This window comes from Periophthalmus magnuspinnatus, chromosome 1 (genome assembly GCF_009829125.3).
Source record: "Periophthalmus magnuspinnatus isolate fPerMag1 chromosome 1, fPerMag1.2.pri, whole genome shotgun sequence".
NCBI lineage: Eukaryota > Metazoa > Chordata > Actinopteri > Gobiiformes > Gobiidae > Periophthalmus > Periophthalmus magnuspinnatus.
Genome location: NC_047126.1, coordinates 29,856,007 through 29,869,654, shown reverse-complemented (window position 1 = coordinate 29,869,654; position 13,648 = coordinate 29,856,007). Strand labels below are relative to the sequence as shown.

Below are 13,648 nucleotides of genomic sequence, written 5' to 3'. Positions count from 1 at the left end.
AGATTGTTGCTGGAAGTGCATATGGCTTGTATTTAATAATGTTTCTGTATTTTATCCATTTTAAAATAAAAAAAAAAATCTTTTTTATGAATATTTTTAGACACGGGCAACAGACATGACATACATAGAGGTAGTTACCTAGCAACCAGTGATGGGAAGAATACTGAAAATTATTAGTATTTAGTTATAGAATACTTAACACCAGGATTGAAGTATATTGTATTACATGGGCCAAACAGAGTGCTATGTTCTGAATACTTGTAATACTTTTACATGAGTTGCGTTATATTATAGTAGGATATACAAAATATGACATGTAATTACAAACCGCTTTATTATTGTTTCGCTGTTTGTTATGTATTCATTTATGTCTAATTTGAGAAGGAAACCACAAAAACACTGTGCAGTTCAAAGCTAAAATTGTACAATGAAATCCCGCCATGTATTCCTTTTAATTTAGGAAAATAACTGTATTCTGGATACCACCAAATGAAAGAGGAACTGTTCCGGAAAACTAAATTATTCTGAATATATATTTTTGGTACATGTATTACTTCCAGTTACTTCCCAACACTGGCAGCCATAATGTTAACAAGGGCCAAAACCTGTCTAAATTACTCAGTAATTTTGATTTGACAAAAATGACAACACCTTTATTTTGTTAATTCAGTGTTAAAACTGTCAGAAAAATGCCTTACTGTGCGTAGATTGTTCCCGTATTTTGGATGGAATTGATGTCCGATTGATGACATAGAGGAAGAGAGTTTTAAAACTTGCCACTACTTCTGGCATTTTTGTACTTTTCTTCTCAACTTTTTTCAACAAACATTTGACTAATGTGATGTATGACAAATATTTACTACAGGTACTATCACTAAATCAATTCATAATTAGAAAAACATGAAAACCTGTCATATGCACTTGAAATGTATTTTAAAAAGCTCTTCAAACATGTTCATAATTTGTCGATTTATAATTTTTGAAGTGCTTAATTTGGAGTATTTTGTTTTTTTGTAGCATTTCGGAGCGTCTGGAGCATGCATTGGAAAAGGCCGCACCTTTGCTGAGGGAGATTTTTGTGGACTTTGCTCCGTTCTTGTCCAGGACTTTGCTGGGGAGTCATGGGCAGGAGCTGCTCATTGAGGGAACAAGTAAGTATGACATCAAACATTGTGAATGAGAATGTGGTATTAATAATCACTAGTAGCGATATTTAGAGAAAGAAAAAAAAAAACAAATAATAATCTCAATGAATGGCTAATAGGAATGTATAAATAAAAAGTAATAAAAGTAGTACCTTTTAATTTAAGTAGTACCTTTTAGATTAAGTACTGATGGCTGTTTTTGTGGAGAAAAAAAATGAATGAATGCCCTTTTCTTGGTACTGAAATTAAAATGCAATTACTTAGGTTGGATAATACATCTTATAAATATAAATGATAGTTTTACAGCAATTTGTAAAGAAGAGTTGAAGAATATGTTGGAAATTACAGGAAGTAGAGAGATCCAAACCATATTGATGACGACATGCTGGGGAGAATTCTGTCCAAAACCATAAAGCCGTTTTCTTCTGTATTTGTCAAAAAGTAATTTCTGTGTACATTAGAGGAGGTTTGGACCAGTGAACTACATGGTTGCTAGGTAACAGTTATGGAATTTCCTAGTGTGCAGTAATTTCCAACCAGGAAGTAAAATCCAAAAAATAAAAAAATGACCAAACTGAAAAGTTTGATATTTCTTTTCTTTTCCAAACCTTAAATCTTATGTATTAATATTCTTAATATTCTCTTAATATTATGATCTTAACTACATTTTAGTCTTGTTAAATTGGTTTAACCTGTTAGGCACTTTAAGTTAAATACAATTTTTGCATCATGAAAACATTTCCGTGTAGTAAATATCATGACAGGCCTAGTCTCAATAAAAAGTATACAATTCTGAGTCTGGCACACTTCACATTATCCACAGTATCACTCCCCTCATTTGAATGCAATTACATGCACAGGCGGCTGTTAATCCAATAGCCTGATGAGTGCGAGAGCCGCTGGTCGCACTGAAGGTTTCCAGGGGGCCGGGTCAGAGGCCAGGCCACTAATAGCAGTGTTTGGGATGTCTGCTGCCACCAAACAAAATGGAAAGTTGATTGATAGCTGCAGGGGGCCCCGAGGAGAGCCGGGGGGAGGGGTGTGTGGAAGTGGAGTGTGCGCCGCAGCGTCATATGAACGGCCACGCTAAACACCAAAGGCTACTGCGACCTGTCCCTCCGCCTGTTCAGTCCCCACTCTGGATTTGGACACTCCGCTGGCCCCCATGCCCTCTGAGAGCCGGGTCCAACCATTAGGGATCAATGGACATATGTTGACCAAGTAAAGGCTGTAATACAAGGCCCAAATATGTATTAGTTTACAGTAACATCATGTTGACTCATTAGCCACATCAATACTATCTGCTCACCACAGATGGTGCAAGGTTAGATAATCCCTGCACATTTAAAGTGCAAAGAGTTCATTCAGGGAAATTTTTAAAGTTAATATATTTTAAATATTTAAAATTTGCTGAAAAGTTATAAATTATAAAGTTTGATAAAGTAAGGGTTAAATTAAACATGAAATAAAAACAAAACATTATCTGACAGTGATATAATTATTTTTATGTATTGTGATAACAAGATACAAAATCAGATTTTTATGTATTTATTATCCAAGCACTTTCATATTTGGTAAAATGTGACAGTATCTTGAAAGCAAAAAAAAAGGAAAATATCTGGTGAAAACAAAATAATTATTTATTATGTAATAAATATATATATTTAGGAATTACACAAGAATTGTATATCTCATAAATACTTGTATTGTAAACACATTATATTATATATATATATATCTGTGTAATAGTTCCTCATTAGTACCAGATACATCTAATGTTGTTTATATTTATTGTATCCTCTGTTCTTCCTGTGTATTTTTTTGACATTGCAGGTTCTGTCTTTGAGATTCAAACTTCCACAAAATAAGTATATATCTTTGCAGTAGAATGTTTTTCACACCCCCTTGTTCTCTCTCCAGGTCTAGTGTGCATGAAGTCCAGCAGCTCTGTGGTGGAACTGGTCATGCTTCTGTGTTCTCAGGTGAGCGTGGCTTCTTCTCCTACCTGTCTGCTGTTTACCCTCCTCATATTTATCGCACTTACCTCCATTCTATGAAATCTGCAGTGGAGAGCGCACCTTATCTTTCCCCCACAGCTTCCTGTCTGTCTCCCAATCCTCTCTCTGATCGGAGAAACTGGAGAGAAGCCATCTTTGCCTGTGAATATTGGTTAGAGGGTCAAGGGTGGCCGACCTGTCCGTGTCACCTTTGACCCGGTGTAGCCTCTTGTGGCCCGGGCCAAACTGATGAGGAGGGATAATGTAGATTTGATGGTGCTTTGCATTGATTAGCCCTCTCCTCTCTGTTGTCTTGTGGGTGTTTTGTTGCCAAGTTTATTTAGCTTCTGCCGGATTCATGAATACTAATTCCGGGATCATAAGCAGGCGTGGGCGGATCAATGATTGGGCATGTCAATACTTCACTCCAGGAAGGCTGAGTTGCATTAACGGACATCCAGCGACAAAAGCCACAAGGTGCAGTTTTATAGGATCAGAACAGTGTACAAATTAGAGAAAACAGTGTACGTGCTTACCTTACAGTATTTACTCCATAAATGGGTCATAATCATACTAGGACTGTGCAGTTTATCAAATGTTTTTTTCAAGAATGATATTCAGTCATTTTTCCAATTGTCAGTGATATACTTTGGCCTCTTTAAACAAGAGGGCAATTAATAATTTTAAAGTACAATTTAACTGATATTTTTGACCTGGTTCATGGTTAATATCTCTGTAATTACATAGTATCCACATGGCTGGCTCAAAGTTTAAAAATGACTCTCTCAGCACAAATAACCTAAGGTGAATGTGGTAACAATACACAGGTTAGGTGTAAGCTAACCTGTATATTAACCTGTTAGCTGTAGCTGTGTAATGCTCAGCCCACAGCCAACGTCATCCATGTTCCTGCACAACAAATCTCCATAAATATACAAAACATGATACAAAACTGTACAGAACAACTTCACAAACCTGATGCGATGTGCAGTAGTTTCATTAGCAGGATGCACACTAATTGTGTTGTGACTCTGAAGTGGGGGTGGCTTAGCATAGAGAGCAAAGGGAAAGTCAAGGGAGTGTCAAAAACAAAAGTAAAACTTATACCACATATTAATATGTTGTTTTTGGGTGAATATAGCATTTTCAAAACAATACAAGTTAACATGGTGATCTAAATATGTCAAGTGTTAGACGTTAAACAGTTCTTCTTTAAAGTATCAGCTCCTGCCCTTTATGTTGATTTAGGTGAATTAGGTATCCAGACACCATATTACTACTGCTACTGTGTCAACTTACAAACTAACACAACATTATGATGATAAAAGATATATCCAACAAAATGAATTTGGAAATAATGAAAATAATGAAACAGTTGAATGGCTAAAATGTCTTCTTGGCCAGGCCTAAATTTGTGCTTTCTGTAGATTAGCAATGAAATAACAAGCTTTTCTTATCTCTTCTACTAACCAGTAATTCATTGTGTAAGAAAAGCACCATTTCAATAGTACTTTGATGCACACGGAGCTTGCATTTCCAGCGATAAAAAGAACTGATAATAATAATAACTCCTCTCTTGGCTCTATTTGTTTGCGTTTTTTTCCACTCAAACCCCTTATAAAAAACAATGCTCTCCAATAATACGAAAACACATCTGATTAATGGTCCCTCTCACCACTGCGCTGCGCGTTTTTATCAGCTTTATTTTCCAAAGAAATAGTGGGTGTCACTGCTCCTCTCTCCCTTCGCCCTCTCCCCTCCTCTAACCCCCTAAACCCTATTTGCTTCCCATTATTCACTCCACTTCTCCACTAAAAAGGCAAAACAGTGGGATCACGCATCTGCTCGGAACGCCATACATCCAGACTAGCGGGAATATGAAGCTAGGTTAGCGGCAGTGAAGCCAAGATAGAAAACCAAAGGGTGGAATGACAGTCGCTAATGCAGCTATTTGTCATATCTGTCAAGCTGTTGTTTAATGCTAATCTAATCAAAGGCGGAATCTCTGTGATTGCTGCGCCCTGTTCATGCTGCCGCTCTACCCCCAGCCCGAGCTATTTCCCTTATTCTTTTACCAGCGAAATTCTCCACCCATGTCCCCACACCTGCACATAGACATTCATAGTTTTCCGGGGAGGATCGGCCGGCCCAGTACTGATTGCTTCAATAAATCATCCAACCAAATTCTCTCACAGCTAATGCAAATGTAATTTTATTGTCGAAGGAGGAAGAAGGGGGGCGGTAGAGATATGGGAGTACCGTGAATGCGGCTTTGCACAGGGGAGAAGTAGAGAAGGGACAGACTTTGCTGCAGGCTAGATTACAATTTATAATTATTTGTGTGTTTGTTCTCCATGTGTGGCTGTGAGGCTAAGCCAGCGCAATGATTGATGACGTTATTTAGGGAAGTTTGTTAGGCCCTCTGGCACGGGAAGCGATCGGATGCCTGACAGGAAGTGCCTCAGTAGCTTTGGCAGTGGAAATGAATACAACTAGGCCGAGCTAAAACGCCTTGAGTTGTAAACTGTTACATGCTAGCTCTGTACCAGCTCTATAATCATTTCATTCTTTTTAATGTTTACCTCTGTTTAATGCATTACACCTGCCGTAAGGAAATAACCACAGGATAATAATCAAGTACCAACATTTGGAACAAGACATGGCTTATAGTATTGCATTTTATGATCTTATTATATAATTGAAATGGTTTGGTGGGCATCTAGACATTGCACCTTTGCCTAAAATCTAGTTCTCTATGGTTGTGTTAGAACTTGCAAACTTTTTATGTACGATTTGCACAGAAAGTAATTGAAAATCTTCCTTTTTGGTTTATTTTCTTATGTTCAAATCGAAAGCAACAAAGCTGCTCACATCACCATTAGCTGCAGAAAGTTGCTAATACAAACTGATAGACATTATTATTACACATTACAATATTAAACAACAAATAGCACTGTGTTGAATCTGAACAAAATAAAACTATAGATCAATCAATCAAGTGCTGTATTTTAGTCACATTTTTAGCCTAAAAACCCAAGCCAGCCTCTGCTAACTGGAACCACTCCCAGTCAGTGTCACAAGCGCATAGCCATCACACGACTCCTGGCTTCCCAGCGAACCCGGAGGGAATAGACGGAGATGATGTTGATTGATTTCCCCCGCTGCAGCCTCATACAAGATGCAACCGTGTGAAATTTTAATTAATTTCTACTGCTTTGAGATGGAGTAGTGCTGGGGCGAGGGGTCAGGAGGCTAGGGACCGCAGAGCAGTTTTTAATCAGGGAGCTTCTGAAAGTTACATTGGCCACAACATCAGCCAGGCTTTGAGGAGGGGCTGGTAAACCGCTGTTTGATAGTGCTCCAGTCCTGCTCTCACACAGCAGCGCTCCCAATTAAAGGACCATTTTGATCAGACATAAACTGCGGGGGTGGCATGTGGCCTTGTTCTCGAATCAAATATTGATCCTTTCAGACTGCTGAATATACAAAGCGAGGATTAATGGTCATATAGGCTACTGTAGCGGCAAGAATGAACTACAGCAGAAGTGAGTGCATATAAAACCAAGTTCATGCTCTTCAAGGGACGTTATTGGCATTTGTGTGTTATGAAACCAATAAAATGAACTACTGTAGCAGCTAGAGAAGAATGTGTTGTGGTCAGGGGCAACTTAAAGTGTATGTCGGGCATTCTTGTGAAGCATATTGTAAGAATATATGAGACTATTGAAATTACTTTTGACTGGCTACTATTATTCATGTAAAGTACTAGTAGTCAGTTATTATATTTATCTTGTTTATCCCTCTTTGCACATGTGTCATATTTGTATCTTTCTAATGTGTTGTTTCTAATGGAGTTTTAGTTCGTTTAGTCAAAGTTTACCTGTTGGTAGCAATACAGTAAACTTGAACCTTGAATTAGCTAGACTTTATCATTTTTTACATAAATGACACTCCCAGCTGCTTCAATCTCCTGAGTTATATCACAAGTAGAGTTCATCACACATCTTTTTAAAACAGCAGATTTGTGATTTAGTACAATAGAATTATCAAGGACGTTCCACAATACTTGCTTCAACTGAACTTTTAATGGTAAGTAAATAATTCTGATACCGATTCCAGTACTAGCTTCAAGTATCTGTCAATACTGAGACAGAAAACAACATTTATTTACTTAAAACAAAACTAAAAAAGACAGAACTGATCCAAAGTGTTATAACCGTCATGTATCTCCCGCTAAACCACAGTACGACTTTGTATAGATAAAAAAATCTTTCTCGGCTGAATTTGACAAGTAAATAGTCATATTGCATCAATTTATATGTCTAGTCAGGATATTGGCTTCCCTAAAATAAATGGAAAAAGTATTCTATGTTCATTGATACTTTTGTGGCTGTGATCTCCTTTACAAACACTTGAGGTAGAAAATGTTTTTGTTGCATATTCCATGAGCCTAACTGCTGACTAGTCTGCAGAAGTATCTCTCTTCTCCTCCTCTCCTGGTCCTGACTCTTCTTGACACTTTCACTCTGGCTCCTGCACTTGTTTTCTCCCATCTCTGTCATATTTACAGCCAGCCTGTTGTTGCCTGGGTACACATCTCAAAGTGGCCTTCACCTAAAACATCTGATTAATAAATAATGCTCCGGGACAAGAGAAAGAGCTTTTCCTTTACCTCTCGTCTGGACAGAGCTTTGAGAAATCATCTCATCGGCTACCGGACAGCGTCGAGTGCATGGTCATAAATCTTCTCAGTAGCTGCATTTGTGTCCTGTAGATCAGCCATTATTGTCCGGCCCCTCTGTCAGCCCATCCATCGTTCTCCCATTTATCAGAAATGCATCCTGTACTTGGAGTGGAAGTGGAGGGAAGATGGACAATTGCAAGGTTGAGGGGCACTTGTTTTGTTGATGGCGAAGTCTAGACAGAAGAAACAGCTGTTGGGTTATAGCTGAACCAGCGGAAATGGAGACAAGTAAAATTAGTTTGAAAGAATTAATCTATTATCTGTGAAATATGATGATGCCTCAGGTACAGTTAAAGAGATGCCAGTCTGTGCAGAGTCAGGATTGCATTCTTTTGGCTAGTTTTCCGCCGATTTTTGTGTCTCTATGGAAATGTTATTGCTTTACCTGGAATGTTCTTTCGAATTGTATAAATAGAATAGACTATTGCCATACTGTGGAACATTCAAGAAAAAAACAGTAACACGACACAAGTTTGAGGACATTTCTATGCTACTGTCTGTCATTTTCCATAGTATTTTATTCTTAAATGAGCATTTGCTAACTTGGCAAACAGCAACTAAATTAAAAAGTTGGTTTAAAGCAGAACTAGGTGACATTTTCAGAGTGTTTGAAGCGTCCATCGTCCCTCTGTTGTTTCTGTGCGGAAAACCAGCCTTGCAATATGGCCGACATGACCCAAAGAGAGTTCTCCTGGGAAACCCTGGCTCTTTTTTTAAATATCTGGCATCATTATATGTTTTTTTATGTGAATTATACTGCCTTAGTTCAGTAAAAAAATAAAAGGGAAGAAAAGAAAAAAACTCTTTTGAGTCTGTTCCCTGATTCCCTGAGTGTATTCTCATAAGGGAGCTGTAGGGTGCGCTCTGTCGCTGAAAGTTACTTGGTTCTGTTTTAATGACTATCTCAATTCTCAAGAGTGTATTGATTATATGGTGCGCAGAGATCAGACGGTGCGACCTGTTCCTTAATGCTGGGTTTAAACTTGCTTCAGCTCCTCTCCAGCGCTAACCTGCAGGTCAAAAGGTCAGGGGTCAGTGGGAGCCAAGTGCTTGGGGAAGTCAATGTCTCTCTCTCCACTGACTCTTGGAGAAGCCCCATCTGTTAAACAGGTTAACTTTGGTCCAATGGCCTTGGAACATATGATAATGCAAAGTCATTGGATTAACAGGACAGCAGGGAGGTTAGTCAATTACTGTTAGAAAAGCTGTTATCTTACTTGTAAAATGAGTCTCTTTTGCTGGGGGCACTATTGTCACAGATTTCCGTAGTTAACATGCTTGCTTAAGACCGTAACTAAAAACATTTGTTGTTAAATTTGTTCCAGACCATAGTTTTACATTTATTTGGCCTACCGTGACCTCAAGTGTTCGTTTCGCAACGTTGTTAGTGTATGTATTGCAAAATTAGCTTAGTATTGGCTCAAAAATCCACTTTGCACATAGAAATATAACCTAAACATCTATATGACGTGCTGAACACTCATTTTCTCAGTCGGCGGCTATCTTTCTTCCCCGCTGCTGCGCCAGCCTTTGATAGATCAAGGGCACGCCATGTTGTACGAAGCAGTCGGGGAGCTCGGAGAAGTGCCGTGGAATGCGCCCGAACCGGGGGGACGCAAATACATTCCCCGTCACTTTACTCCTGGCCAGCCCCGTACCCCACTGCGCGCTTTAACAGGCTCACAGGGTTCAAGATCAGTGCAAATCAAAGTGTTATTTTTCCGCTCCCCTGCCCTGGCCTCTTCTCACCTCAGACTGGACCTTTTTTACAGTTCTGCCACGCCACTCCCCGTATATCTCTGAGAAGGTGCTCTCCTGTGAGATGTAGGGAAAACACGGTAACACCAACTGGCACTTAATTTTGCAGGCACCCCGCCGGTTGCCAGATCTGCGGCCCCGTAGAAGAGGCAGCGAGAGGGGGTGGTGTCGGCGACGAGGCCCGGGGTCAAGGGGGGGTTTCCTGACAGGAAGTGAAGTCTAGCTGCGAGGGGAGAATCAGACAGGAGACTGGGAAAAAATTGCATTTTAATTTGGCTCCCAGAGGTTTTTTACTGTGAAGTGGTTTCAAATTGGTCATCAGTATGAGCCTTAGGGCCAGGTAAACTATAAAAATCAAACCAACGACACAAAATGAATGCTAATCAGCTAGTTCTAGTGCTAATGCTAAGTTTCAGCTATCCAACGTTGTCATTCCACAAAAGTACTTTTAGCATTTTAGTTTTTGTGTGTTCTGGTTGTAAACAAACACAACCATCAAAAAGTCATTGGAATAAACGGCATGTTTCAGTGTTAAGCACTGTAGACCAACCAGTCTGTGTGCATGATGATGATGATGATGATGATGATGATGATGATGACCAGTGTCACAGTAAGCCCATTGTAGCATTTACCAGAGGTGGAATGTAACAAAGTAAAAGTACTGTTGTTAAGTTAAAGTGCAGATACCTAAAATTTGTACTTAGGTAACAAAATTGACTACTTCTTCCACCACTGACATTTACAGCACATTAATAGTATGATAAAGTAATGCTAGTAACTACAACTATATGTGTAATTAAGTGTAATTGCATGGTAATTATCACTAATGGAAACGGACCATATTGTATTCTACTTTATTTCATGTTAATGTGATTTATCCTCACAATAATCCTACATTTACTCAATAAAAACACTAAATTACCAGGAAACTGTCTGTCACTGTGCGATCACTCTGCTGTACAATAGTGTATCTGATTTTTCATTTTATATCAAATGTGCTGCCTTTCTTTTTCAAAAATTATACCTGTTATATTGTAGCCATTAGTCAGAAATAAATGCTTTGTTTTTAGTGGCAAAAATGTCTAGATATTATACTCAACAGATCCCAAATTGTATTTCAAACATATGACTTATCTGGCACTCTCTTCCTGTCAGCTGCTGTGATTGTACTGTTTTCTTACCTGACAGGTCCAAAGTTATAAGTCCGTGGAATGCTTTTGCTTCTCCCCATGTTATCCCCTCTCTGCTGTCCTGCTGCTTAAAGCATGCTGCAGCCACTTGGCTCATGTGGAGGGGAAATTCTTGGAGCTGCATATGTTCGGAGTAAAGTCGGTAATGCCATGTGTGATAAACATGATACATTTAACGACCAGATTCAAGATTTTTTAGAATTATTTACTTAATATATTTTTTCAGTTCAACATACAATGAACACTTTATGGTTTAGGCTAGTATTTATAATTAGAAAATTGAAACTGAAAATTTAATTGAAGTGTGTAGTCTGTACTAAAATTCCCAGCAATAAATGTCAAGATTATAATCATATGCATATTTAACATTTACTGATTTATATTAGTCAAAATACAGATATTACAACCCTTTTTTAATACATCTGGAGTTTTGTATTCATAAATTTAATAAAAATCCACTGGTCACCGCTATACGATTACACTTAAGTCTCTGCTCTGCTTTAACCCGGTTGTCATACGGCATGGTGCTAGCTGTTTACATATATTAACTCACTTTTACTTTTCACGTTCTGCATATAGTTAGCTCTGTGACATGTTTTGCTTTGCCTGTTTGGGCCGGTGGGCTTAGGTCACGTTTTTTCACTCTTTGTTTTACTGTAGTTGGGAACGTGTAACTCCGTGAAGCTCTCTGAGACCCTGCAATGTAAATATTTGGACATCAGTAAATATTCTTTGAGTTGTGACTGTGAGGCAAGCAAACACAAATATGCCAAGTGTCTGTTTTTCTTTGGCAGATACTGTCTGAACTTACACTTTTGGATTGCTGACAACTATACTCTATGTTGTCAGCAAGGTAATTTTGTTTTTTTAGACAGCTGTACAACCAAGTTACTATAATAATTAGCAAAGATTTGTCCAAAGACTTACTGAAAAGCATATTATTACATACTGCATATTTGAAAAGCACAAGATGTTTCTCAAAAAATGAAAAAAATAAATAAATTATATAACACTGGTTTTGGATAACAATTTACCACAACAGTCCAGCTGAAATTTGGTTAAAAATGTGCTTGTTTCTGGTTTGTATAAAATGAAATGCCACACGTCTGGCTTAGGAGGAAAAGCAGTAGCTCTCAGACTATTTACCTTACTTGACTACGCTGCCTTTTTGACAAAACAGTTTCATTCTTTTTTTGTGTATGTCATTAAAAGTTGTATTCGCCGTAGCTTCAAATCAACAAATACTTGTGATTATGAGTGATGCCACCAAAAAGCAATAGTGACTTATTTATTATTCCAGGCAAACTGAAGCATTTCTTTCTGCTGTGTTGGAGAATGTTTTCCTTGTGTTGTGGCGGGCCCGATGTTTGAAAGGCGATTTTACTCTGGAGGTCTGGGTTTTCTCACCAGTGGTAGTGGTATATTTAGATGTTGATTATGGATAATCAGCTGTAATGACGGAAGTGTATGGCATGTGTTTAGACTCAATGCCATCGTCTTTGGAACAGAGACCAAACAGAGCTGTCTCACTGAGTTGCAATTGGAATAGACATGAGCAAAATAATAATACAGAACACTCGTAGCTAAAGGGAAGGAATAACTTGTACAGCGGAGTCATTGCGAGGAATTTATAGTTAGCAATTACGATATAAAGATCAGCACTCTCGCCATCCTATCAACTGTTAGAAGGTTAGGTGAAAGGTCAAAGGTCACAAATGGCTGCTTGTATCCTCTCATCAGGAGTGTGCCGGTCATTGTCCGTATCGTGGTCATAAAAGCCGTGACACCGCTGACCAGGGCAGACAAAATCCAATATTCTATCACTGAGCTGTCCCCGATTCCTTTTTGTCGCCACAAGATGTCCCCCAGATCAGGGTCATTGCTTTTTTTAATGCAACTAGAAGAGCCATTTCTTAGGCTATAATGACACCATTAGTCTTGCTATCACCTTTGTCCATGTTCACCAAATGCCAATGGCTCCAACATCATTCATCAAATCTAATTTAGAACTGAGCGTTTCCTCACATCAGCAGCTTTGAGGATCAGTTTGCTATTGACAATCTCAAGGTCTCCGCTAAAATAAATTGGAGAAAAGTATTAAGTAGTAAGTCCATATGGGGTTACAGTTCCCATACATGTTCAATAAAGTCTGTGTATTCTGTATATCACTATAAATACATTAAATAATAAAATATGATTGGGCCTAATGTAGAGCCTTGGGGTGCTCCATTTGGACTTTTTCTAGATATTCATTTACCACGCACCCCCTTGACTTATGTGTTTGCAATTTATTTAGCCATGTTTGGATTTATTAGACTTTTCTATCTATGTCTACTCAGAGCTTTACTTACCAAATTTGTAAAAAAAAAAAGTATATTTAGATATATTAGATAATCGAATTTATATAGAAAATATGATTTGCCCTGGTGCACTATTTCTGATTGAATTAACTTATAAAACCTGCTAACTTCCAAACCCATGCTGAAGTTTAAGATACCTAAAAGCTTAGTATACAATTTCAGAAGTTTCTTTCGTCAGTGTTTTAATCATAAGTGAAGTCTAATGTATCTGGATTTCTGCTTGTCTTTAGAACTACGGCTCTATTTACAACCTCACTTCCTGTGGTGTTTATTTGAAATCAAGCTAGCATGAGTTTGGCCCGCTCTGAAACCTCCTCGCGGCCACAGGTTTGGTTACACTCATGGTAAATGTCCTTCAACTGCACCGTATGCCTCATCTAGCAGGCCCCAAGGCTGCACTCACACACTTCCTCCGAAAAAAGCAATTCCTCCGCTGCGGTCCCCGTGCCAACAT

General features: G+C 38.5%; 1 protein-coding gene across 6 annotated transcripts in view; it reads left to right on the top strand.

Annotated features, from left to right (window-relative positions):
* lrba (LPS responsive beige-like anchor protein) overlaps positions 1-13,648 on the top strand; it is a 258,545-nt gene that overhangs the window by 77,109 nt on the left and 167,788 nt on the right. For all 6 annotated transcript variants that reach the window (XM_033972966.2, XM_055221266.1, XM_055221265.1 and 3 more), the window contains 2 exons: positions 1,018-1,151; positions 3,066-3,127. In XM_033972966.2, the coding sequence (XP_033828857.1) occupies positions 1,018-1,151; positions 3,066-3,127 (196 nt within the window). The remainder of the gene's footprint in view (positions 1-1,017; positions 1,152-3,065; positions 3,128-13,648) is intronic.